Source organism: Leucoraja erinacea, chromosome 40 (assembly GCF_028641065.1).
Source record: "Leucoraja erinacea ecotype New England chromosome 40, Leri_hhj_1, whole genome shotgun sequence".
NCBI classification, from domain to species: domain Eukaryota; kingdom Metazoa; phylum Chordata; class Chondrichthyes; order Rajiformes; family Rajidae; genus Leucoraja; species Leucoraja erinaceus.
This window is the reverse complement of record NC_073416.1, coordinates 7909819-7937749: the sequence shown is the minus strand read 5'-3', so window position 1 is coordinate 7937749 and position 27931 is coordinate 7909819. Positions and strand designations below refer to the sequence as shown.

Here is a 27931-nt window from a genome sequence, read left to right as displayed (position 1 = left end):
GCCGAATGGCCTACTCCTGCACCTAATTTCTATGTTTCTATGCTGCTCACATTTCTTCATTACGTATGCACTTGTTTTTCAGCTGTCTACTTTCAAAGTTTATACGTTCCCCCCAAAAAATGGATATAGTTTTGAAACACCAAAGCACCGGGAAGGATCCCAGAATCGACACAATAAAAACATAGTTCGAGCATACAGCAACGGCCCTGATAGCCATTAACTACAAACGATCAGGTGAATCTAGAATTCTGTGCTGTGATGATTTCACAAGGTTAGTACAGATGACATCGGCCATTCAGTCCATTTGTGCTCATCTGTCCAGAGAAATCCAATTGCAATGAAGCAGCCAAATGCTTCCCAAACCATTCGGCAATTGTTACCTACACATAACTTCTAGAGAAAAATGCAGCGAGTAAAGGACAGTCACATACAAATTAGGGGGATAAAATCAATCAATCACTTACAGCAATTACTCACCAGGTTTGATTGACAGAGGATTAAAGCAATTGCTCCAATTCAATTTGGGGGGAAAGGGCGTGCTGTTGCTGCCTTTACTTACATGTGAGGACTCAACTCGTAAAAGTTAGAGTTACGGTACTCGTTGATTTTGTCCTGGCCATAGATAGGAAGCGTCTTGTAGGGATTGATTGAAATAACAACACTCCCAATGTAGGTCTGTGAAATGACAAGAATCCATCAGCATCTTGCACATACCATTCTAAGTTTCTCTGCTTGCCTCTTCACCCTGATGAGAAGGCCACATGCACAAAATGGTCTCTGTGTAGAGACCACAGCAACTAACCCACCTGCTCACTGTCATCCACTGTACATTACGCAGCATGTACACAGCAAACATTACTGGAAGAAACCACCAAGTACGTGTATCAGGCTCTGCAATCAACCGTGTAGTATGCAGAGGATAGTTGTACCAGGAGGATGACATTAGACTATTTCCTGTTCATCCACTGCAAGGTTGGTGCATATTTTGGACAAATACCACCTAATTCCCAAAGACACATGCACGAGGCAGCATCAGGGCCTCATGTCCAAGAGGCATGCCTCATGAACTACTGAATTTCCCAACAGTGGACTATCAAACAAAACACTCATTGTCCCACAGAGAACTGACTGAGCAGCCAACCTTTAGAGGCGCCGGTTTCATCAGGAAATTGCAGGGGAGCCAAAAGTGTCACATCTGAACAGTGTATCTGTTCCCTGTTATATCAGATAATCTCAATTGAAGGTGAAAACTATCACACAGGAGTCTTCCCTCTCACTGTACTTACATAGATCTCACTTTTGCTGAATCTTTCCTTGAGATTTGAAAGTAGAGACTCATCGGTGAGAGGCTCCAATAGCACCAGGTCACCCACCCCGACCTCATTGTCCAAGTATGATGATTTCTTATTCATGGTTGCTTGCTGAGAAAAAACATTAAAATGATAAAAATTAATGAATCCATCCAATTGTATTTAAAATAATAAAATTGTTTGCATCACAGGCAACTGCTCCAGATATGAATGTAGTCTTTGTCCTGTGTGGTTGTCCCCACCTCTGTTTTAAAGTACACCTCTCTCTGGTTGCCACTAGAATTCTTCAGGTCACCTACATTGCCTTTCACTCTCTCTGCAGAGAATTGCTGTTGGGTAGAATTGCGTTAGAGCAAGCATACATTTTGGTTGCATTGCACTCGTTTTCCCCGTAATATGTTCCCATCCTTACCGGATGTGTTGGGGTCAGGTAAATGGCCAAGAACCGTACCCAGCAGAGAGGTAGATTTGGCTGGAATGGTATGATCTAAGCATGATGGGGTTGAGACAATTGCCTACAAAATAGTGATCATCAATATCATTAATAGGGAGTGACATTTACATCTGACTTGGAATCTTTACTGGTTTTAACACAAAATGCAGGAGGAACTCAGCAGTTCAGATAGGGTCGACAGTCAGAACCTTTTTCCCCGGAGTGGAAATGTCAAAGACTAGAGGGCAAAGTTTTAATGTGAGAGCGGAAACGTTTAAAGATATGCAGGACAAGCCTGGAATGCGCTATCAGGGGTGGTGGAGGCAGCTTTGGCCGTGGGGTTTAAGAGGCTTTCAGATTGGTGCATGATATGCTGGTTCACATGTAGGCAGATGAGGTTAGTTTCTCTTGGCATTAAGTTCGGCACAGTCATTCCCACAAATGGCAGAATTAAACCCTAAACCTGTGCACCTTCAATGAGTCAGCCTTATCCAGCCAGGAATTATGATGCGCCATAAAATAAAGCTCAAATGAACTGCTGACACACCCAATTAAAAGAAAAGATAATGTATCAGGTGAAAGTGCAGATGAAGAATGTTATTTTTTAGATCATCAATCATTTTTTGAACCTAGTTAACAATGCCCTCGGCTGTCTGCACATCCTCTTCTATTGTACACTGTGATAAGGTCATAAGTGATAGGAGCAGAATTAGGCCATTCAGCCCATTCAATCATGACTAATCTATCTCTCCCTCCTAACCCCATTCTGCTGCCTTCTCCCCATAACCCCTGGCACCCGTACTAATCATGAATCTATCTACTTCTGCCTTAAAAATATCCATTGAATTGGCCTCCACAGCCTTCTGTAGCAAAGAATTCCACAGATTAATTCCCTCTGGTTTTTTTTCTGACACATCTGTTACTGCAGTCTCTTCCACGCATAACTCATGCTCCATAACAGTTCCATCTTCCCTATCATTATTTTACAAAACTATGGCAATTAGGTAGCAAAAACAACAATGACCTCTAACGTAATTGAACAGCACAAAAGGCTAAAGAGGCTGAGTGGCCTCTTGCTGCTCCTGTGTCTCAGTTACGTTCAGTTCTGCTTGTTTCCTATCTTTAATCATTGTCCTTGTAAGATTGTTCCTGAATTTAGTAAAACTAAAATAGTGATTTGTCAGATGTACATTAACGTTTTCTATCCTTGCCAAAAAATCAATCTGCACTGCTGAAGCGAAGTTCATAATGCAATCTTTATGATGTCTGATCTTTGGAGTATCACTCTTATCTCTGCTATCATCCATGATAGAGATGCAAATATTGCATACACAGTAATTGTGAAACTTAGATTGTTCCACTAATAGCCAGTGAAAGGACCCTAAGTCGTTTATAGCAGCAGGCAGTGCTGACGCCCTGTGCCTGGTTGAGGGGGAGGTGCATCTGTGCATTTAGTAATGGCAGATCTGAGCATTGTTCAGTCAGAGTTACAGAACAGTGTCAATACTGAATATAGGAGGATGATCAGGCCCCACTTTGACATAATCCATATAACTTTCTCTGAAGAGTTTAGGTAATTGTTGCAAATGGTCATTTCCCATTTTACAATTACTCAGACATTGGTATACCAAACATGTACTCGGCAGGCAAGATTACAACCTACCATGTATGCCCACTATGCTGGTGATTCTTAGCCGCTTCACCTCTTGATGAATATTAAAGTGAATAGGAGTAATTTGCTTTCAGGTAGGAAAACCATGAAACACCTAGGAAGGGGGAGCAGGTGAAACAAGACTGATGGTAGAGTTGTGTAGGAAGGAACGGCAGATGCTGGTTTATCCAGGGCTGCCAATTCTCACGCTTTGAGCGTGAGACTCACGCCCTCAAGCAAACTCTCACGCACTCACGCTCATCAGAAATTTCTCACGCTCAGTGGTGAGAAATTTTGTGATCAACGAAAATTTCAAAACGCGGATAAACTGCCTGGTCCGCGGGTGTTGGAGAGCCGGGGCTGCGGGAGCAATGGGAGCAGAACCAGCGGCGGGAACAGATGCGGGGAGCCGGGACGGACGAGTGTTTACGGCGCTGCGAGTCGCTCGCTGCAGCTCTGGCCATGGAGCACTCCGGACAGTGCATGTCCCGGGCGTCGGAGGCGTCGGAAGCATGCCCGCTGCCGCGAGAGTCTCTGTGCCGAAGGGACAGACTCTCAAAGGGAGATGGAGGGAGAGAGAGGGGAGGGAGACAGTGGGGAGAGAGAGGGGGGGGTGAGAGGGGAGAGACAGAGGGGGCGTGAATGGAGAGAGAGAAGAGGGAGAGGGGGGGAGAGAGAGGAATATAGAAAAAAAAGGGGGGAGAAGTGAGAGAGGGGTGAGAGGGAAGAAAGAGGGAAGAGAGAGAGAGGGGGTGGAGAGGGAGGAGAGGGTTGGAGAGAATGGGAGAGAGAAGGGGAGGAGAGAGGGGGGAGAGGGAAGGCGGGGGAAAGAGAGGGGAGAGAGGGGGGAAAGAGAGGGGAGAGAGAGAGAGGGAGAGAGAGAGAGAGAGAGGGACAGGGAGAGAGAGGGAGGGAGTAAGGTGGGAGGGAGAGAGAGAGGGGGGAAAGATAAGGGAGAAAGAGAGGGGGGAAAGAGAGGGGAGAGAGAGAGAGTGAGAGAGAAGAGAGGGAAGGGGAGAGAGAGGGGGAGGGAGAAGAGAGGAAAGGGGAGAGAGAGGGGGTGAGAGGAGAGAGAGCGGAAGAGAGGGGGGAGAGAGAGAGAGTCTCTGTGTCGAATTTGCCCAGGTGACCGGCATGGATCAGGCTGAGGCTCGGTGCATCCTGGAGGACAACCAGTGGCTGATTTTAGATGAATAGCCATGATCATATTGAATGGCAGTGCTGGCTCGAAGGGCCGAATGGCCTATTCCTGCAACTATTTTCTATGTTTCTATGATTGAGTATATGGCAATAAAATTCGATCACTTGATTTTGAAGCATTCATGCATGGTGGAGGTTTAATGTAGTCATAGTGATACAGTGTGAAAACAGGCCCTTCGGTGCAACTTGCCCACACCCGCCAACATGTCCCAGCTACACTACCTGCTTTTGGTCCATACCTCCAAACCTTTCCTATCCATGTATCAGTCTAACTTTTTCTTAAATGTTGGGATGGTTCCTGCCTCAACTACCTCCTCTGGCAGCTTGTTCCATACACCCATTACCCTTTGTGTGGATAAAGTTACCCCTTAAAAAGTTACCTCTTAAAAATACTTCATACAAAAAACATTGAAATCATACTTCCACAGTGCACTAAAACATGATTTTAATACATCAAGTTTCAAAAAGTTCCTACCCTTCTTCCACACCCTCTCCCCACTCGGTTGCTCCACTCCCTCACCGGGTACCCCCAAGGCCAGTGATCAGTGATCGTACAGCCTCCCCCCTTTCAAAAACGCTCCAATCCAATTTAAAGCATATATATTGCATTCAAGTATAAGTTAAAAGACTCGCTACAGTATGCACCATATTGCACAATTTCAAGCTGAAAAATGCAAATGTTCCGTACCAATGGGAGGGGGCACCCTCCTCTCCCCCCCCCCTGGTCGCGATGCTTGGTCCCTCGCAAATTTCTCACTCCCAACTCTCACCCAATGTTGGCAGCCCTGGTTTATCCGAAGATAGACACAAAATGTTGGAGTAACTCAGCGAGTCAGACAGCATCTCTGGAAGAAAAGAAAAGGATCTGAAGGAGGGTCTCGACCTGAAATGTCACCTATTCCTTTTCTCTAGAGATGCTGTCTGACCCGCTGAGTTACTCCAGCTTTTTGTGTCTATCTGATGGGAGAGTTCTTTCACGGGGTCAGTTACAGAAAAGGAAAAGCATTAAATCTAGGAATCAATCTTTGGTTGAAAGTGACATTTAGTTACATTCAGAGTTTATCAAAATCTTCCCAAAAAGTGACAAAAATACTGTTTCCGGTGTTTGTTTTAAATATTTAAATGATGCTATTCCTTTTTGGGTATACATTTTTCTCAGACGGCATTTCAAAGCAGGGAGTTGCTACAGAGTACCCAGTCTCTGGGAAGCTTTACACCCAGCAGTGGGGAAAGAATTCTTCCCCATTCACGGGACAGATTACAGTATCGACAACTAAAACTGAATTAATTATGTTGCATCTTTCTCACCTTGAATGAAACACGTTTATTTCCGCCTGGCAGCTACTGAAGATGTCTTGCGAAAGCCCGAGAGTTGTTCTCTCCCTGTGATTGCCTCTCCTTAGTCTGGTCTCAGGGTCCCGTCACCATCTCTTGCCTCTTGTCGAATTTTGGTAGTGTTACAATTGCTGCTCTTGAACCCGCAGTTAACAACGCCTTCACCACATACTCACTGTCACCGCTGCCACTCGCCGAGGAGGCAGTATTTAAACTCCAACTAAAATTATACCGTCCAAAGGGCATTTATGGCTCTGTCACACCAGGTAGTGAAAGCAACTGTATTTGCAATGAACTGATGCACACAGGTGAATTTAGAATCAGATTCAGCGCAGTCAATGTCCCAGTGAGTCTGAAGGAGGGTCGCAAACGGAAATGTCATCTCTCCCTGTTCTCCAGAGATGCTGCTGGACCCGCCGAGTTACTCCAGCACTATGTGTCTTTTTTTGGTACGATTACTCAACCACTTGGTGAATACAGAATAGTGAAAGGCTTGGATAGAGTAGATGTGGAGAGGAGGTTTCCACTAGTGGGAGAGTCTAGGACTAGAGGTCACACTCAGAATTAAAGGATGTTCTTTTAGGAAGCAGATGAGAAGGAATTTCTTTAGTCACAGGGTGGTGAATCTATGGAATTCTTTGCCACAGAAGAGTGTGGAGGCCAAGTCGATGGATATTTTTAAGGCAGAGATAGATTATTGATTAGTACGGGTGTTAGTGGTTATGGGGAGAAGGCAGAAGAATGGGGTTAGGAGGGAGAGATAGATCAGCCATGATTGAATGGCGACAGAGACTTGATGGGCCGAATGGTCTAATTCTACTCCTATCACTTATGGCTTTTTGAATGACGCTTTGTCAATGAAAGATATGCCCATTGCATTCAATGGTCTGACTTCTGGTAGCTGGGGCCATTCTTCAGGCAAGTAGGTTACTCAACCACAGTAGCTTTACCCACCATGAAGGACATTGTTGTTTTGTGCTGTCCCTGCCTGGGAGTGTTTGATGGGAGGTTGAAGGAGCTTTAATTCTGGATACAACTCTTTCAAACAAAAAACTTTATTGCAGCATCAACAAAAAAATCTTAAATTGAGCTCACTAGTCTTGGGAGGACCCCAGCAAGCCAGCACATACACCAGGGACACACCGGTAAGAGGGGCAGGCATCAGCTCAGATGCGCACAAACAAAAAAAGCTTTTCACTGTACTTTGGTACACATGACCATAATAAACTAACCAAAAAAAGCCCAAAAATCTCCCGGTTGTGTAACACTTTAACTCCCCCTCTCATTCTGGCCTTTCTGTCCTGTGCCTCCTCCATTGTTAAAGTGAGGCCCAACACAAATCAGAGGAACAGCACCTCATATTTCGCTTGGGAATCTTACACCCCAGCAGTATTACATTTTGATTTTTCTAACTTCAAGCAACCCTTGCTTTCCCTCACTCTCCTTCCCACCCCCACCCTAGTTCTCTGACTAGTTCACAAGTTATAGGAGTAGAATTAGGCGATTCAGCCCATTGAGTCCATTCCGCCATTCAATCATGGCTGATCTCTGCCTCCCAATCCAATGTTCCTGCCTTCTCCCCATAACCTTTGACACCCGTTCTCATCAAGAATTTGTCTATCTCTGCCTTAAAAATATCCACTGTGGCTTGGCTTCCACAGCTGTTTGTTGGAAGGAACTGGAGATGCTGGTTTACACCGAAAATAGATACAAAATACTGGAGTAACTCAGCAGGACAGGCAGCATCTCTGGATAGAAGGAATAGGTGACATGTCAGACTGAGTCTGAAGAAGGGTCTCGACCAAAAACGACAAGTATCCTTTATAGTCATTCAGACCTTTTGGTCTGAATGAAATTTTGTTGCCTTACAGTCGTACGTATAATAAAAATAACAAAAACACACAATAAACACAAATTTAACATCCACCACAGTGAGTTCACCAGGCACCTCCTCACTGTGATGGAAGGCAAAAGTCTTAAAGTCGTTGTCTCTTCCTTCTCTCCAGAGATGCTGCCTGTCCCGCTGAGTTACTCCAGCTTCTTGTGTCACTGTTCTCCTGATTAATGTTGATTAATGTTAACTGACTGGGTGATCGTTAATTGATTGCTCTTACTTCAGGTAGCCCCGGCATTCCCTCTCTCTCTATCCCTCCCCCACCCAAGTCGCACTAGCTTCTCATTTTCACCCTACAAACAGCTTACAATGTAGGTATGTTGCAAAACTTACCTTCAGCGGCGCTGCAGTTCTGAACTGCCCATGTGCACGACTTTGGCGCCTTTGAGAGGGGGGCGGGTTTAAAACGCGATTTTCTCTAGGCTGTTGAAATCGATGTTGTTCAGCCTACTTAGTTGCTGACGAAAAATCGCTGCGAAATTCGTTCGCTGCAGCTATTTTTAAACTAAATTGGGTTATTTAATTGTTATAGTAGATTAAAAATCATCCTCTAAAACCGCGAACCCCGACAACGGGACGGATCTCATGTAGGGGACAAGGCAAGGTAGGTTGTTTATTTTTACATTAAAAAGGACTTCTTAAGATCCCTTTATACAAAATTTTATGTTGCGAGTAGCTGACTAGGGGGTCCATTCAATCCCGCAGTATCTTTCTGGGCATATGGGCTACAAATCCACTGCAATGGCAATGTTCTAAACCAGCGCTTTCCACAGAATCCCACACGCAAGCTGATTTAAATGGCCATTAATTTACAGCAATTGAACACTAAATCCCTTCCATTTGGCCTATAAATGAATGTCAATGAGTTTTAAAAATCATGTTTTATTGTGAATTCTTGTGTGAATGTTATTTGGACACTTAGGCTATTTAAAAATGTTCATCTTTCCTTAAGAAATGGATAGATGTTTAGATCTAGTAATTGAATTTTGGAATTAGCTACAATTAGGTAAATAACTAATTATATGCTTTAATTTCAGGTCATCCAAGTAAGATTGTTTAATATTTGTTTCAGAATGCTTCAATCTATAATAACTGAAAATTTCTTTCAGTTCTCTTAATTTTTAATAAAGTTATGGGCGTTTCACTGTCCTCGATCACAGCTTTTGTGTTAAGTCAATGGAAAATCAATAGGGAACAAGATGCTAATTTCCGAGTATGAAAATGGCCATAACCTTTTTAATACTGAAGATATGAAAGTGAATTAGGTGTCAAATTAAACTTCTTTTTATGCTTTATCTGATGGATAAATTGCAGACTTGATTTTTTAAACCTCAAAATTTTGTAACATTGCTAGTAGATGGCGTTTCATTTATCATCGTTTTTGCATATCTTTCATTCATTGTTCATTATCTCTCCACATCACCGTCTATATCTCTCATTTCCCTTATCCCTAACCAGTCTGAAGGGTTTCGACCCAACCCGAAACGTCACCCATTCCTCCCCAGAGATGCTGCCTGTCCCGCTGAGTTACTCCAGCACTTTGTGTCTATTTTCTGCTTTGATCTGTCGTTTTCACACCATACCTTTCCATATCTCTTTGTCTCCCTCTCCCCTGACTCTGTAATTGGCTTTGTATAAGTGTAAAATGTCCCTAGTGTGTGTAGGATAGTGTTAATGTGCGGGGATCGCTGGTCGGTGCGGACTCGGTGGGCCGAAGGGCCTGTTTCCGCGCTTCCTCACTAACAGACCACAGTCTGTTAGGGTCAATAATCTCACCTCCTCCACTATAACACTGAACTGTGTGCTCAGCCCTCTCCTCTACTCCCTCTTCACCCACGACTGCATCCCAAAGTACGGATCCAACGCCATTATTAAGTTTGCTGACGATACCACGGTAGTAGGACTGATCAGCGACAACGATGAGTCAGCCTACAGGGAGGAGATCCAGCACCTGACAACCTGGTGTGCCAACAATAACCTCGTCCTCAACTCCAAGAAGACGAACGAGATTATTGTTGACTTCAGGCAGACCAGAGGGGGCAGACATACCCCCATCCATATAAACGGGACTGAGGTGGAGCGCGTCTCCAGCTATAAATTCCTCGGAGTACATATCTCGGAGGATCTGTCCTGGTCCCTCAACACCTCCAAGCTGATCAAAAAGGCACAGCAGCGCCTTTACTTCCTGAGGAGGCTCAAGAAAGCTCACCTGTCCCCCCAGATCCTGACCAACTTCTACCGCTGTACCATCGAAAGCGTCCTGACCACCTGCTTCACGGTATGGGACAGTAGTTGCACTGTAGCGGACAGGAAGGCACTATAACGGGTGGTGAAAACCGCGCAGCACATCATCGGTGCCCCGCTCCCTGCCATGGATGCCCTCCACCGATAACAGTGTCTGAGACGGGCCGGGAAGATCATCAAAGACCCCTCACACCCCAACCATGGACTGTTTGCCCTCCTCCCATCAGGGAGGCGGTACAGGAGCCTCAGGTCTCATACTAGTAGGATGAGGAACAGCTTCTACAACAACACTATCACATTGCTGAACTCGGAGTCCCGCCGATAGATTTCTCCAGTCTCTCCGTCCACATTGTTTAATTATTCTGTATTTCTTGATTATTCTGTATCTTCTCTCTGTCTATTTTTTTTTGTTATTTCTTTATGTACAACTACTACGGACTGACGCAAAACTGCATTTTGTTCTACCCATACTTGTATTTGTGCGATGACATTAAAGTTGAATTGAATTGAATTGAATTGTATCTCTAAAGTAAACTAAACCCCTTGGGTGGAATTTGACAAAGGTTGTAGCATCGACGGCGCCCACTCTCGGGCCGGACACGGCGCCCTCTCTCGGACTCGCGCACTGCGAGCCCGCCATCAAAAGCAAGGGCGGGGATAGGCTAAGACTCTCGCGCGCGTAGCGGATAACTACGGTCAGTCCGCCTCATACGTCACACGCACAGCTTGCGTCTGACGCAGTTTCTTCGAAATCAGCTGCTCGCGCTGGGGCCGCCGCCGCCCGCAGGCGCAGTGACGCTGGCTCGCTGAGTGGCCAAACATCGGGGGAGGCGGGATCAGCGCGGGCTGATTGACGTGAGGTCGGGCCAATGGCACCTGTTAGAATGGCAGCTGGCTCGTTCCCGCCGGGGTCGGGGCGGGCCGTCGAACTGTTGGAAGAGCTGGATGTTCCTCCGCCCGGGTGTATTTATTAAAACAATACAGTATTGGAGAACTGTAATGCAAATTTGCTAACTAGAATAACCACAAGAAAAGTCGCCACAACAATATTTCCATCAATAACATAACCTTTGTATGATTTTAGCCTTCAACGCAGAAGTTCGGGTAAGTTCACAGCAGGCACTATAATTCTAAATTATAATGTTTTACGCTTCTTATTTAAATTACACGTAAATGAAATGTATGATCTCCTAAATTAATATGTATGTTAATGGTGTGGTAAATTAACTGAAGGGAAGTTAAGAAGAGACATGTTGTTCTCGGGTTAATCGACCGTATTAGACTCTGGGTTACACAAAAATGCTGGTGAAACTCGGCGGGTGCAGCAGCAACTATGGAGCGAAGGAAATAGGTGACGTCACCTATTTCCTTCGCTCCATAGATGCTGCTGCACCCGCTGAGTTTCACCAGCATTTTTGTCTACCTTCGTTCTTCCAGCATCTGCAGTTCCTTCTTGAACACTTAGACTCTGGGTTCTCTGGGTCTGGTGTCTGTGTGTTTTCGGTGACTGTGTTTGGGGATACTGGACCTGGCATGTGTCAGATGCATTCTCCCTCTTTCTCCCCTGGCCGACGACAACTTCAGGGAATCCTGACTCACTCACAGCTGCCCTGCGTCTCCAACCCTCCCACTCTAAAGCAAGAGCACTATCTTATCGCAGCCAGACAGATGCTTTTCAGCTAACTTGGGCCCGCTGCCTGGGCAAGGCCAGCAGCATAATCAAGGACCAGTCTCACCCCGGCCACTTCCCCTTCACCCCTCTCCCCTACTCCCCCTTCACCCCTCTCCCCTACTCCCCCTTCACCCCTCTTCCCTACCCCCTACCCCCTCTGGCAATAAGTAACGAAGTGTGAAAACACACACACATCCAGATTCAGGGACAGCTTCTTCCCAGCTGTTATCAGGCAACTGAACCATCCTACCACAACCAAAAACAAGTCCTGAACTACTATCTACCTCATTGGTGACCCTCAGACTATCCTTGATCACACTTTGCTGGCTTTGCCTTACACTAAACGTTATTCCCTTATCATGTATGTATCTGTACACTGTAAATGGGTCGATTGTAATCATGTATTGTCTTTCTGCTGACTGGTTAGCACTTAAAAGCTTTTACCATGATAAAAAACTACCGTGATAATAAACTAAACTGAACTTACGTGGTTTCCCCAATGCCCAGAGTGGGTGTTTTGGGCAATTTTCATGTATTTTGTTAGTTTCTGGCAATCTTTTAAAATGTCCAACCTTCCACTAAAGTATTGGTGGTCACTTTGTGGGTGATTAAACAAATTAAGAGGTTGTTTTGTTTCTTGAGATGTAATAATAATGGATTTAGAACTTCCTGTAATTTAATTGGAAGGTGCACTGATCAAACCTGATGTGTAGGTATAATGCAGGGCTTACACCAACTCATCAGGTTGGTATGGGTTGGTAACGTATGGACTTAACATTCAAGTTGAGATGTGTCGGACTGTTAATCACCCTGTGTCATCGGGAAAGGATGCCATGAGAATGCAAAACAACTTGAGGATTTCAAACCATTTTATTTTGTATAGAAATCTTGGTTCATGCCGAGGGACAGCCCCTCAGGTTTGAGGTGGACTGAGAATGAGATTTCAAAATCAAAAGTTTGTGCAGCGTTGAGAGTTTATTGACTACAAGTTGTTCTGAACCCGAAATGTTGTCTGTCCATTTCTTTCCACAGATGCTGCCTGGCCTGCTGAAATCTTCCAGCACTTTATTTGTTTTTACTCAGGATTCCACCATCTGCAGTCTCTAGTATCTCAAACTTATCTTGGTTCTTAAAAAAACATTTCTTAGTTTATGCACAGCTATCTACAACTATCTCCTGAAAACCATACAACTCTATACAGTGAATTGGGTCAACAGAAGTTTCTTTTGTTGCAACATCTATATATTCTCTCTATTTTTCTCCCTTTGTTGTGACCTAAGCTGAATTTTAGTTCTGTCTGCCATTCAAGATAACTTTCTTCACCACATGCCCTAAACTTTTGAGTGTTGGCAGTTAGCCTAGTCACGAGACTGGCTCGAAAAGGAAGGAAAGAGAATATTATAGCCAAGCACAATTATGTCCTCATTCTTGTATGACTGGGCTCATCCTGCTGACTGGGATAGTGTTTGTGATTAAACATGATAATAATGTCACACTGACATTACAAACCACTGAAGTATACATAGAACAGTACAGCAGAGAAAGGAACTGCAGATGCTGGTTTCAACTGAAGATAGACACAAAGTGCTGGAGTAACTCAGCAGGACAGGCATCAACTCTGGAGAGAAAGAATGGGTGACGTTTTGGGTCAAGTCTGAAGAAGGGTCTCGACCCGAAACATCACCCATTCCTTCTCTCCAGAGATGCTGCCTGTTCCACTGAGTTACTCCAGCATTTTGTCTATAGAACAGTACACAGCACAGGACCAGGCCTTCTGTATGTGCTGAAATAGCTGCAGGAAAATGTCACAGAGGGTCAGTTATTTCTTTGTGCCTTATGAAACGGAGTAGAATGCAGTGATGTGCTGCCTTTGTACTTTAGTAATCTGGTCATGTTGCTATTTGTTTGCTTGGCTTCATCGCTGCTGAGATTGAATGTTGCCTGTCCAGATCTGATCTTGTCCTATGATCTCTTGCCTCTTCTGCCAGCTAGCATAACATCAGTTGCGAAACATGCTCCATTTTGGTTTATTTGTATTGGATTCCTCGGGTGAAATTTTATTTGCAAAACGTTTAAGTTCCTTTCTGAGAAGGTGGAAATAGGGGTAGACCATTCATACCATTGTTCCTGCTGTTTGTTCAGTAGGATTATGGTCAATCTTTTATATCGCTCAATTAATTTATTAACTAAAAATCTCAGTCTTGCAGATAGTCATAGAGCTGTACAGTATGGAAACGGGCCCTTCAGCCCACTTTGTCCTTGCCAACCAAGTTAGAATTCTTCAAGGGCAGCACAAACAAAACCCCTTTCTGACTAGAAGACATTGTAATGGTGCTACCAAACCACCACAGTGTACATAATCCATTAATCCTTGTTAATGCAAATGTTCTTTTTTCCCCTCGCAGTATGAGTCAGTGGGAGAAGCTAAAACAACTGGATACAAAGTCCTTGGAGCAGTTGCATAATCTGTATCAGGATGAAAACTTTCCCATGGATGTACGAGAATATCTTGCTCATTGGATTGAAACTCAGGATTGGTATGTTAAGTTGTAAAAGAGGAAACCATTTCTATTTGAGTAAACTGTGTTCCCTGTTGGGAATCCTTCAGCTGCCACGGTTTTAAGTGCCTCTGACACCTCGGAGATACGGAAAAGATGACTGTGGAGGTTGACTCCAACTTAGTTTTAATGTTCTTTTGCCCCTTCTGTAAATATGCCTGGCTTGATTGAATTGATTAAAAGACACAGCATGGAAACAGTCCCTTCAGCCCACTGGGTTAATGCCGACCATCGATCACCCATTCACACTGGTTCTATGTTATCCCACGTTCTGATCCACTCCCTGCACACTAGGGGCAATTTACAGAGGCCAATTAACCCACAAACCCACACCTCTATGGGATGTGAGATGAAAATGGAGTACCTGGAGGAAACCCATGGGGAGAATGTGTAAACTCCACATAGACAACACACAGACAACACCCGAGGTCAGGATTGAACCCGGGTCTCTGGCGCTGTGAGGCAGCGGCTCTACCCGCTGCGCCACTGCTCTGGTTTAAGCATACTTGCCACAGGGAGTTCTTATCCACGAGTGACATGAAGATGCTCAATTTTCCTTCGAGGGATAATTTTTCTTGCTTTTTTTCCTTTATAGAGTCATTCACCACGGAAACCCACCTTTCAGCCCAATTGCTTATGCCCACCAAGGTGCCCCCATCTACACTAGCTTGGCACATATCCCTTTAAACCGTATCTATCCATGTACCTGTCCAAATATATTTAAAATGGTGTTGTTGTACCAGCCTCGCCTACCTCCTCTGGTAGCTTGTTCCATACAACTGTGTGGAAAAAGTTGCCCCTCAGGTTCCAATTAAATCTTTCCCCCCTCATCTTAAACCTGTGTCCACTGATTCTTGATTCCCCCCCTCTGGGTAAAAAAACTTTCCCCCTTTCTATTCCCCTCATGATTTTATACACCTGAATAAGATCTTCACTCAGCCTCCTGTTCTTCAAGGGATAAAGTCCTAACCTCTCCCTGTAGCTCAGGCCCTCAAGCAACATCCTCATAAATCTTCTCTGCATTCTTTCCAGCTTAACAACATCTTTCCTCTAGCAGGGTGACCAAGATTGAGTGAATTAATTGCTGTGCTGTATTCTTAATTCAGGATGAAACCAGTTGGAGTTCTTCACTGAGGCCTGAGCAAATACTCCATTAGTTTAGTTTAGAGGTACAGTGCGGAAACAGGCCCTTCGGTCTACCGAGTCCACACCGACCAGTGATCCCCGCACATTAACACTGTCCACATACACTAGGGACAATTTTACATTTTTATACCAAACCAATTAACTGACACATCTGTACGTCTTGGGAGTGTGGGAGGAAACCGAAGATCTCTGAGAAAACCCACGCAGATCACTGGGATAATGTACAAACTCCCTACCGACAAGCACCTGTAATCAGGATTGAACCTAGGGCTCTGGAGCTGTAAGGCAGCAACTCTACTGCTGTGCCGCCATGCCGCCCATTGATTGATTGATTGATGAGTGCATGCAGTTCAAGATGAAGTTAAATGTGTTCTTTCGTTCTCTTTGCAGGGAAAAGGCAATAACAAATTACTCATTGGCCACCATCCACTACCAAAATCTGTTGGATCTAATCAACAATCAATACAGCCGCTTTATGCAGGAGAAGTTGTTTATATGCCAGCACAAATTCAAGAGATACAGGCAAAATATGCAGGTACTGTGCAGTTTAAATTATATCATTGCTGCTGTTTGCTGGGAAGTTGTCTATTGCCTGGAATTGTGTGATACAAAGAATACATTTTGAGCTGAGACAATGGAAAATAAACCACAATGATTTAGTTTCTGAATCCAATTATTTTTCCATTCCCCCTTCCTTTTCCGATGGTGTTGATGGCCACAAGGGTTCACCTTTGTTCAAATTGGCAGCCTTGCATTCTTTATCTGAGGCTTTGCAATTAAATGCTTATCGAGGGGAGGAGTTGGATAAACCACAGCTGAGATTGAGCCTATGGCGTTTTACCACTGCAGTTTATCGCAGTTGTGACAACCAAGAGTAGGAATACTGACGTTTTTTCCCCTAATTTGCTAATCGCAATAGTCTGAGCCGTGATCTGCTAACACCGCACAAGAGGAATCGAACCCTGTTGTCTTGCTTTGTCTGGCTGTTCCAATTGACACTTTGAAGGGCAGCACAGTGGCGCAGCTCTGGAAATTACCCCCCTAGTGTGTAGGGAGTGGATGAGGAAGTGGGCTAACGTAGAACTAGTGTGAACCCAAGATCCTATAGCGAGCAAGATAGATCACTCGACGAAAAAGACGTAGTACGGTCATGGGCAAGTTCATGGGTAATTATCGACCCCATTTCCGTAACCGACTTCCGTCTCCACACCAAAGATCCCATAGGATACTAGTGCGGAGACGGAAGCCGGTTACAGAAACATCCTCGTAAAAATAAAAGTTATTTGGTAAAAATCTTCTCCTCATTTTCAGAATTTTAATTTATTAAAACAAACTGTCCCCCAGCAACGTTGATTACACTGCGAGTCGGGTCGGGTTACGGAAATGGATGAAAAAAAGGCCCACGTTCCGCTCCGTTGCGTACTACACGTCAGCCCATTGCATTTAGCAGGAGTGATCTATCTTGCTCCACTATCGGATCTTTGGTGTGGACATGTAGATGTGGGCTGGTTTCATGCTGCATCTCCAAACTCTAAGTGTAATGGTCTGTGTATATGTTTGAGTCTCTTCCCTCCCACCCTGCCAATATCCCACATTTTATTATAGCACTTTTTAAAATTTCATTTGACTTGACTCCTCCAGCCAAGAAAATGGAATGCAATGCTAAAGGGACGTGTTGGAGGTTATACAAATGTTGGTTGTCCTTGAGGGAGTTTGCTGACAAATCTCCATTCTACAGTATCACATTTCACAATTTAAAAAAAATGAATCATTTACTATTTTTATTGATATGCAACCAGTTTAACTTGATCTTCAGCACCTGTGCCCTGGCGATCATCAAAATGGCAGGCTGTTTTTTTTTTTGTTTGCTCTGGTGTTGGCAGATCTCAACTGTGTTGCCTTAGGGATGTCACAATGTTGGTAGGGGTGTTTTAGTGTGTACGTCGCCCTGGACAAAAGATGGGATCGATTGTGGGACGTTTGAATAGTTTTTAAAACTTTTTTTACCCCGGGCCCATTCTGTTAAATCTGCACTGCTTCCAAAGAAGGACTTTCCTTTCAACGTTGTGTGGTTCAGAACTCTCTCAGTGGTCCATGTGTGGGCGACCTGTGGCTGGATACAGTTGCAGCAGAACTTCCAACCTCTAGTATTCCAGCTCTATTTATAGGAAGGACTGGCATTCTGAAAGCCAGACCCACAGAGATGCTGACACAAGAAATTGCAGGTGCTGGAATCTTGCATAGAACGTAAAGTGCTGTAGTAACTCAGCGGGTCAGGCAGCATCTCTGGAGGGCATGGATAGACAACATTTTGGGTCGGGACCCTTCTTCACACAAAATGTCACCTGCCCACGTTCTCCAGAGATGCTGCCTGACCTGCTGAGTTACTCCAGCACTTTGTACCTGTCCACGTTCTCCACAGAGATGCTGCCTGACCCGCTGAGTTACTCCAGCACTTTGTACTTGTCCTCGTTCTCCAGAGATGCTGCATGTCTGACCCACTGAGTTACTCCAGTACTTTGCGTTCTATGCGAGATTCCAGCATCTACAATTTCTTGTGTCAGCATCTCTGTGGGTCCGGCTACTGAAACCCCAGGACCTATTGTGATATTGTTTTAAAAATATGTGTCCTTCTGAGTTTGAGCAGGTTTGAACACATGAGTTAATTGCTTTGTCAACTGTTTGCAATGGTTTTGTATTTATACACTTGTGCTGTTATAATCCATTCCCTTCAGGCTAAAGTTAATCAGTTGACAACATGAACTTCTTCAAATGTTGTCAGATGCTGAAGATATTGGGATAGTGAGTGATTAATGTCACATTGAGTCATAGATAGAGTCATAGAGTGATACAGTGTGGAAACAGGACCTTCGGCCCAAACTGCCCACATCGGCCAACATGCCCCATCTACACTGGTCCCACCTGCCCGTGTTTGGTCCATATCCCTCCAAAGCTGTCCCATTCATGTACCTGTCAAGCTGTTCCTTAAATGTCGAGATAGTCCCAGCCTCAACTACCTCTGGCAGCTCGTTCCATACACCCATGTGGAAAAAGTTACCCCTCAGATTCCTATTAAATCTTTTCCCCTTCACCTTAAACCTATGGTGTATGGGCAGGACTTTTAAAGGTTCTTTGGCAATGTGGAGGAAATTGTACTGTCTGTAAACTTAGAATACTTAATTTCCCCCCCATTCCTGGTTGTTAAGCAACACAAAATGGAGATGCCAAGTTAAAATAACCATTTAATGTGTTTTACCCGCAATTCTGGCAGCGAGGGATGCTTTTGCACTGTAAGCCCTGACTTTAGGAAACGGATCTGGGTTACTTGTTGCTCCACAGAGATGTCTTTTCAGTCTGTTTGTTTATGTGGAATGAAAAATCTAATCCCATACATGAAGGTGAAGCATTCTGCCATATCTTATGCTTTCAAACTGATGATTGAAGAGATCAAGTTTTTTTTTTTTTTTAACAAAGCATAATTGCATGAGATTTCTTTTGGTAAAGCTTTCATTTGGGGAAATGGAATATTCTTGTTCTGTTTCATTGCTGACAACACAAGAGGTCAACTCCCTCAGAAATGGGAAGCGAATATTATGGATTTTAAAATGCCATACAATTATTTCTTAACCTCTTAATTCCACCACCAGTTTGAGGGCGAGTGAAAGGACTGCCTCCAACAACGGCACTCCCCCTTGTATTTCCTTATGACATTGAAGGAGATCATTTTGTTCCTGGACTCGTAGAAATGACTGCCATAAAGCAGTAATGTGACACTTAATTAATAATGGGCTTGTCTCCTGTTGCTGTTTGCTTCCAGATATGTTAAATCTGTGACGTTTGCTGCATACTGGCTAACCTGAGTGGCAGAGATAGTCTGCATTTTCATTTTGGCAATGCTAAACCTTTTCCTGGAATTGCCTTTAATGGCATAATCTGATTTGAACTATAATGTTTCATGTAGCATAGAATATATCAGGAATGTCACACCTGCATAATCACAAACTGCGGGTGGCTTTTCATTGCGGAATGAAGATTCAACAATTTGTGTTTTGCTTGTAACCCTTTTCAAAGGAGCAATTTTGCTTGTCTATGTTTCATTCACTGCCTATTTGATTAGTTGCAGTTACCAAGTCCTGAAATATTGCTTGCCTGCTATTGTTGGCAACAGAGGAGGTGTCAATAAGATCTTATTTAGATTTTGTTTTTTTCTGCTTCAGTTGGCAAGTTGCTGGTGTTTTCAGCTCTGTTATAGAAACCAAAGCCACATACTATAAACTTTACCACAAGTCAAAGACAATTTCTTGGTTACAGTCTAATAACTGCGAAAAAATGTATACTAACATTTTGGAAAAAACCAGCAGACCCCACAATTAAAATGTGGATTATGGAAATGACTGAGGCCTTGCACTTGGAAAAAATTAAGACTTGTCTTAATTGACAAACCAGAATTTTTTGTTAGAGTATGGTCTCCATTTATTGAATATTTGAAAAGGTAAATTGGTTTAACACAGAATCGGGGTTGAAACCTGGGACTGGATGAATAGTTCTACTCAATATTTCTATCTATCTCCATAATCTTTCTTTCTGCGTTTCCCTTTTTCTCTCTTCTTCTCTCTCTCTATTCATTTCTCTCATCTTTTTCTCCCTTTATCTTTATTCTTAAAAAAAAAACTGAAGCTATGTAAGAAATCTGTAATTAAATTGTCGCTTACTATTATTTGTATACATGCATCTAATAAAAAATATTTAAAAAAAGAAAAAGAAACCAAAGCCACGATTTTATGGAGAACACATTTCCGGGTTGTGGTGTGCTTGTGAAAGCAGCGCAGAAGAGAAGCATTTTTTTCCCCTATGGTTGTACATTAATGGTTGAACATGTGATCTGGACTGCCATTCCAGGGGAGCTTCCCAGTCTTCCAAGGTACTGTCGAGAGGTTAAAGATTGCGCAACATTATATTTCAAAATGTTTCAACTAACTTCACCAGTCATTAAAACATGCTGACTGCTCATTGTTGCTTGAATCTCATGCGCTATATTGCTGCAGAATTTGCCTGTGTCATTTGCTGCAGTTCAGAGTCATTGAGCTTTCTATCCTGAGCGTGAAGCTGCATTTTCAATCATTCCACACAGCTTCTGTCTTAAATGACGTCCAGTCATCTGCTGGCATGGAGCCCTGCAGCGTACTCAGTTTGGCTGGTTGGTCTAATCCCTTTTCCTTCCCAACCAAACTTTCCTGCGCAATCTCCAAACATCCAAAAACAAATGGCAAAGAATAATATGGAAGAATGCAGCCCTCCCAATCTGTGGCACTTAACATTAGACGTGAAATGTATTTTTAAAAAAATTGAAATTCAATGCTATCATTCCATGTTGTTTTAACACTGTTGGGAGCCATACACAAAGTTGTTATAATCCTTGTCGCCATTGAGTTGAATATGTTCAAATTGCTGATGCTAACGATGCTTGCTGATTTTGCGCTTTGGATTTTTCTTTTTGTGGCAGCCGAGCTAAGAACAGTTTTGAAAGCCGACAATGAATAAGCAGCACGCGCGCAAACCTTGGGTTGTCTGGGCTTTGTAGGGGAGGGCATGGGTGGAAAGTAGGGACGACACGAGGAGCTGGTTCTGTACGGCAATGTGATTGCAGTTTGGAATTCCCATTGTATTCTCCATACGATTTTGATAAAGTATAACGACTGATTCTACATCTCAAGACGGGTTTATTCGTCACATACACATCAGAGATGTGCAGTGAAATGAAAAGTGGCAATGCTTGCGGATTGTGCAAAAAAACTACAAAACAGAATGGAACAGAATCACATATGCACATATTACATATTTGTGGGAGGGGAAAAAAGAGCAATTTTAAAAAGACACCACACAACAGTAGATTGGTACAGTCTAGGTACAGATTGGTATCTAAGGCTAAATGCCAAATTGTTTATGGTGAGAATGAAGTGGACATTGTTGATTGTAGCTGCTTTACTTCAATGTTCTAATGTGAGTCCTGTCATGCTTTGTCTTGAGACCAAGATTTCTGAAATTCCTAGTTCTTTTTCATTTGATCCAGGATGAAGGAGCATGAGTACTTGTTGAATTCTACATCCCTGCAACGATGCAATTCTGGTCTGGCTCAATCAACTAGAAAATAGCGCAAAACTGCATGAATTTTCCAGTCTGATTTACTTTTAATTGAACTGATGTGTTGCAATAGGCAATGCATTCAAAGCAAGACTAAACTTTCTCAACAGACTTGCAATCAACATCAATTTCTTTGTGTCGTCTGATGGTTGGGAAATGGAAAATTGTCCTCGCTATTTTGAGTTGGCCGGTCATTCATCAACCTGTTTCCAATCCCTTCCCATGCAAAATGTCATCCATTGATTCATCAACGCTGGTAGACTCCTATACGAACAACAATTTCCTTTCTACTTTGCCTAAGGCAGAAGGGAACAAAAGGAAACTTAAATCCTGATGCCCTGGTTACTGTTTGTGTTAAGATAAATAAAGAAAATTGGCTACAATGTAAATAACATAAACATTAACTGTTAATGACTTGTCCAGGTACAGTGCCCTCCATAATGTTTGGGACAAAGACCCATCATTTATTTTGCCTAAGAAGGACCTGCAGATGCTGGAAAATCGAAGGTAGACAAAAGTGTTGGAGAAACTCAGCGGGTGCAGCAGCATCTATGGAGCAAAAGAAATAGGCAATGTTTCAGGCCGAAACCCTGAAGGAAATAGGCAACGTTTCGGGCCGAAACCCTGAAGGAAATAGGCAATGTTTCCTGAAGGAAATAGGCAACGTTTCGGGCCGAAACCCTGAAGGAAATAGGCAACGTTTCGAGCCGAAACCCTGAAGGAAATGGGCAACGTTTTGGGCCGAAACCCGGAAGGGTTTCGACCCGAAACGTTGCCTATTTTCTTTGCTCCATAGATGCTGTTGCACCCGCTGAGTTTCTCCAGCACTTTTGTTTACCTACCATTTATTTATTTGCCTCTGTACTGTCGAGAGGTTAAAGATTGCACAATTCGAGATTTGTAATAGAAAAAAAAAATCACATGTGGTTAAAGTGCACATTGTCAGATTTTAATAAAGGGTATTTCTATACATTTTGGTTTCACCATGTGGCAATTACAGCAGCTTTTATACATAGTCCCCCCCCCCGCTCCCCACCCCCATTTCAGGGCACCATAATGTACACGCATAATCAGGAATGAACCTACAATCATCACAGTAGAGGCACTCTGTGTAGCAGGTAGCATGGTAATACTCTGGCTTCTCTTTCATTAGGCTACTTATGGAGACGACCCTGTGCTCTTGGCAACGAATGTCGCTTCTTACCTGAAGCAGGAGAAGATGATCCTAAGCAATGTTGTAGAGGATCACCAGGTAGGAGGAACGCAAATGGGGACCAAAAGTCACGGATTTATTGACTAACGTGCTAATTTTTAAATGTTCACGCTGTCAGATCTGCCTGGATCTCTCCAGTCCACTGACCATTCGCCCTCAGTTGTGATGTGGAGCTGACCACCTGACATCTAGGGTGTTTTCATTTCCTGTACCTTGACACGCTCCTCAAAAATAAATTTTCCTCTGCTCTTGTTGAACAGTGCATGCAATGCTGCAATACTGGTGCATCAGGTGGCCAAGGTGGGGTGGGGGGGGGGGGTATATCCACTACCAGTGTTTCGTTGAGAGCGGCTGGTTTCTCTGAAGCTAAAGGAGAAGGAATTTGACCGCAGCAAGCGCAAATGCTAGAATAACTTTGCTTTGTGAGGCAGCGCTGGAAGTGGAGCAAGATGGTGGTGTGAGGAGGCTGGGCCATTTTGGAGTTGAAGGCCTTCCCCAGCACTAAAACTGTTACGATGGTGATAACTGGAAGAATGAATTCTGTCTCGTCTGACAGACGGTGAATTTTCCATGCTGCGTCATTTTATAACACTGCCATCCACGGTACCTTTTATGAACATCGCTTTTATAGACCCAAAGTGCAGGAAGAACTCAGCAGGTCGGGTAGCATCTGTGGAGGGAAAAGACAAATGTTTTGGGTTGGGACCCTTCTTCAGACTTCTCCTCTCTGTGAGACCTGCTCTCGCTGCCCCCCCTCTGTGATTCCTGCAACTCCAGTCTGAAGTAGGGCCCCAACCCGAAACGTCGCCTTTCCATTCCCTCCACAGATGCTGCCTGACCCGCTGAGTTTCTCCTGCACTTTGTGTTTTGCTCAGGATTCCAGCATCTGCGGTTTCTGTTGTCACCATGGCACTGCTTTTAGTTTGGATGTATCATAAGGATAAGTAACCACACCCCAGCAGCTGTTTGATAACATTCCAAATGTACATGCACGCTTCTCTTTTATGACCACATTTGCATTGCTGTCTGTTTTCTTCTGCATGAATTAATGCCCCACACTTGGTCTGCTGCGCATCCAGACTCCGGTGAACCTTGAAGCAGATTGAATGCATCTTTCCAACCCTTCTCTCTGTGATGGAAGCTTGTATGCAATGAGAGGGAACTGAGGGAGATTGGAGATTTACTCCGTGCAAAATCGGCCCTGTTGAATCCAAGAAGTAGCTGCTGAGAACGCATCTCCATGATGCTGAATGGCACGCTGGACATTTTGTGCCCAACTGAAATGAGGCTTGCGTGGAAAGCTTGGTTTTGGTGTTGATTCCTCTCTTCGTACTTGCTGCAAATTCCTGTTGGTTTTGCTCGAGTTGACACGGTTCTATCCTGCACTCCTAAAACTAAGCAGTAACATAAGAGTCGTGTTTTTTATTTCTTCTACTTTCTCCCCCCCCCCCCCCACTCCTTTCCCCATTTCTAATGTAACTTTCATGAATTAAGTTTTTTTCTGTCCTCAAATCAGTGGCATGGGTAGAGACCACTATGGTGCAATACATGAGGGGAACAGATAGAGTGAATGCACAGAGTCTTTTGCCCAGAGTAGGGGAATCAAGAACCAGAGGACATGGGGTGTATGGAATGAGGAGTAAGGAGTAAGAATAAGGAGTAAGCCATTTAGAATGGAGATGAGGAAACACTTTTTCTCTCCGAGAGTGGTGAGTCTGTGGAAGGTGGAGGCCGGTTCTCTGGATGCTTTCAAGAGAGAGCTAGATAGGGCTATTAAAAATAGCGGAGTCAGGGGATATGGGGAGAAGGCAGGAACGGGGTACTGATTGGGGATGATCAGCCATGATCACATTGAATGGCGGTGCTGGCTCGAAGGGCCAAATGGCCGACTCCTGCACCTTTTGTCTATTGTGTATTCAGCTGCTGGACGAAGTAGTTGTGGCTGAAACTGGAAAGGCGGAGGGGCAGAACAAAGCCTGGCAAATGATAGGTGGATACAGGTGAGGGACATTTTTTTTGATAGGTGGGTCCAAGTCAGAAAATGGTCGTAGAGGCTCGCAACCCGAGACGTCATCGATCCACGTTCTCCAGAGATGCTGCCTGACCCGCTGAGTTACTCCATCACTTTGTGTCTTTTTTTGTAAACCAGTATCTGCGGTTCCTTGTCTCTGCTGTTTGGACGGAGGTTGATTAGAGCTTCAGCGCATCCCCTGCATGTGGAACGTCAGCTCTTCCATGGATGTGTTGTCGTCAAAGTCCCCCACGAATGAGTTTCACCAAAGATCCTATAGCGGGCAAGATAGATCACTCGACGAAAAAGACGTAGTACGGTCATGGGCAGATTCATGGGTAATTTAAGGCCCATTTCCGTAACCGGCTTCCGTCTCCGCACCAGAGATCCCGTAGGATAATAGTGTGGAGACGGAAGCCAGTTACGGAAACATCCTCGTAAAAATAAAAGTTATTTGGTAAAAATCTTCTCATTTTCAGAATTTTAATTTATTAACACAAACTGTTCCCCCGCAACGTTGATTACACTGCGAGTCGGGTCCGGTTACTGAAATGGATGAAAAAAAGGCCCACGTTCCGTTCCGTTGTGTACTGCACATCAGCCCATTGCATTTAGCAGGAGTGGTCTATCTTGCTCCGCTATAGGATCTTTGGTTTCACTGCTGGCAAGGAGTCCATTGCTGAGGATTCCCTGCCAAGCACTCTGAGGATGTTTCCCGTGAGCGGTAGTCTATTTACATTGGTGCCTGATAACACGTGGTACATTTATAAGAGAAGCCTATCTCTGCCCATTGGCATGCTTTGGTGTTCTCAACAACTGTTTTTCTACGACAAAACTGTTGGCAATGTAGTACTCTCACTGAGACGGTTTCTGTCTTTGTTTTAGGCTGTCATGGGCCAACCTCAACCTGTGGACTTTGAAAGGCACCAGAACGTTGTACAGAAACTTAATGCACTGAAAAATGGCGTACAGGTGAGTGGCTAGTGTAGTTTAGTGCTACATATCCTTTTTTAAAGAATGCTAAATATATCTGAAACTGCTAAATATATTTGAAACTGTTATATTTAGGCTGGTGAACAGGAGTTGAAGTTCCTCGAAGAACAGCAAGATGAATTTGATTTCAAATTCAAGACTTACAAGTTTCAAGGTGGGTATTTTCCTTGTTTCCACGAGCCCTTGAGTCTGCAGGGTGAGAGGATGTTGTACGGCTCTCTAACTTTGAAAGCTGATGCTAAAGTGGCTCCTGCGACAAGGCAGTATACATTGTGCTCTTTGGACCATTTTCCAATGTTCCTTCATTGGTATTTCTGGCAGCTTTGTTACATGAATCCGATATTTTCAACACATTTGCTTCTTGTCTTCCCTGCTTCTGACTCCTGGAACTGCATAGAGGCTCGCACTTTCCTGAACAGTGATCCCTCTTGCATTAGACTTGATGTTAGCCAGCTACTTTCCTCCAACTATCAGGAACCTCTAAGCCTCCTCTCTTGTTTTAGACACCATCACCGAGGGAGAAAGATTTAATATGAATCTGAGGAGTAACTTTTTCACACAAAGGGTGGTGGGTGATTGGAACAAGCTGCCAGACGAGGTAGTTGAGGCCGTCTATCTCCCTCAGAGTTGTGTATCCCTCGATCAGTGATAGACCAAAAAAGACCAAGACAAATTGGATGGATTTTAATTTTTTCTTCCATTTGTATTCAATGTTGGTGGACCGCACTGGCTGTGAATTCCTATTGCAACCTGCAAAGAGTTTTCTTTCACTTAGGGATACAAAATCAACCTGTATAATGTAGCAATGTTACAAAATTTTGAGATTTAAAAAATCAAGTCTGCAATTTATCCCATCAGATAAAGCATAACAATAAGTTTAATTTGACACCTTATTCACTTTCATATCTCAAGTATTAAAAAAGTTATGACCATTTTCATACTCGGAAATTAGCATCTTGTTCCCTATTGATTTTCAATGGGCATTACAAAAAAGCTGTGATCTTGGATAGTCAAACGCACATTTCTTAAGGAAAGATTAACATTTTTAAATAGCTTAAGTGTCCAAAGATTATTCACAAATAATTCACAATATAACATGATTTTTATATCTAATTTACATTAATTTATAGGCCAAATGGAAGGAATTTAGTGTTCAATTGCTGTAAATAAATGCCCATTTAAATCGGCTTTCTAGTGGGTTTCTGTGAACGCGCAGGTTTAGAACGTTGACAGCGCGCTAGATTAGTGCCGTCAAATGCCGAGAAAAATACTGCGGGATATAAAAAGCCCAAAATGAGCTATTCGTTATAGATAATTATAATTATAGGGTTATATACATGCCCCATTTAATGTAAAAATAAGGTACATACCTTTAATTGTTTGCTTTATAAAACCCTGGGGCTGCGTAAGCTTGCGAACTGAACGAGAGTTTTTAAATTTATTATATCTACTATTCGAGGCCTATAAAACTAATAATAGCTTTTGGGACCGGGTCTTGCAGCGATTCTCCGTTAATGATTTACTAGGCTGAACATCTGCGATTGGAACAGCCTAGTAAAAATCGGGTTTTAAACCCGCCCCCTCCAAACAGCTCCAAAATCACACACAAGGGGTGGGGCAGATGCTCAGCCACGATTCAGGTAGGTTTTGTAACATACCTATATAATGTACTTCATGATAATTTCATTATATTTCAGAATCAAACAATTCCGAGAAGCAGAAGGAAGAAGAATTGCAGGTGCTACAGAAGATGCTAAATATTCTGGACTGCAATAGAAAAGTAAGTCATTCACTTCTGGATAGTAGTCTGGTGTGGCAAGTGTGTGCCACTGAGACTTGCCATCACTTAACTCAGGGCACTGATGATAACTGCATTGTTCCCTTCATGATCCTATTGAGGACGATTAATGTGCCACGTGCTTGACTCTGCATCGTATACATAACTAAAGGTAGACACAAAATGCTGGAGTAACTCAGCGTGACAGGCAGCATCTCTGGGGAGAAGGAATGGGTGATGTTTCGGGTAAAGACCCTTCTTCAGACTGAAAGTCAGGGTGAGAGGGAAACGAGAGATATAGACGATGATGTAGAGAGATATAACATATAACCACATAACAATTACAGCACGGA

At 43.6% G+C, this 27931-nt stretch overlaps 2 protein-coding genes across 4 annotated transcripts in view; one reads left to right on the top strand and one right to left on the bottom strand.

The window, feature by feature from the left end:
- The window catches only part of LOC129714740 (unconventional myosin-Ib-like), a 39501-nt gene extending 33388 nt beyond the window's left edge, over window positions 1-6113 (bottom strand). The window contains exons 1-3 of the mRNA XM_055664543.1: window positions 5903-6113; window positions 1287-1421; window positions 560-675 (exon numbers count right to left, since the gene is read on the bottom strand). Coding sequence (XP_055520518.1) covers window positions 560-675; window positions 1287-1412 — 242 coding nt within the window. The 5' untranslated portion in view covers window positions 1413-1421; window positions 5903-6113. The remainder of the gene's footprint in view (window positions 1-559; window positions 676-1286; window positions 1422-5902) is intronic.
- A 4849-nt stretch (window positions 6114-10962) lies between these two features.
- The window catches only part of LOC129714674 (signal transducer and activator of transcription 1-like), a 38245-nt gene continuing 21276 nt past the window's right edge, over window positions 10963-27931 (top strand). For 2 of the 3 annotated variants that reach the window (XM_055664424.1, XM_055664423.1), the window contains exons 1-7: window positions 10963-11171; window positions 14145-14276; window positions 15834-15978; window positions 22738-22836; window positions 25694-25780; window positions 25877-25955; window positions 27499-27581. In XM_055664424.1, coding sequence (XP_055520399.1) covers window positions 14146-14276; window positions 15834-15978; window positions 22738-22836; window positions 25694-25780; window positions 25877-25955; window positions 27499-27581 — 624 coding nt within the window. In that variant the 5' untranslated portion in view covers window positions 10963-11171; window position 14145. The remainder of the gene's footprint in view (window positions 11172-14144; window positions 14277-15833; window positions 15979-22737; window positions 22837-25693; window positions 25781-25876; window positions 25956-27498; window positions 27582-27931) is intronic. The other variant, XM_055664425.1, reaches the window with a different exon arrangement.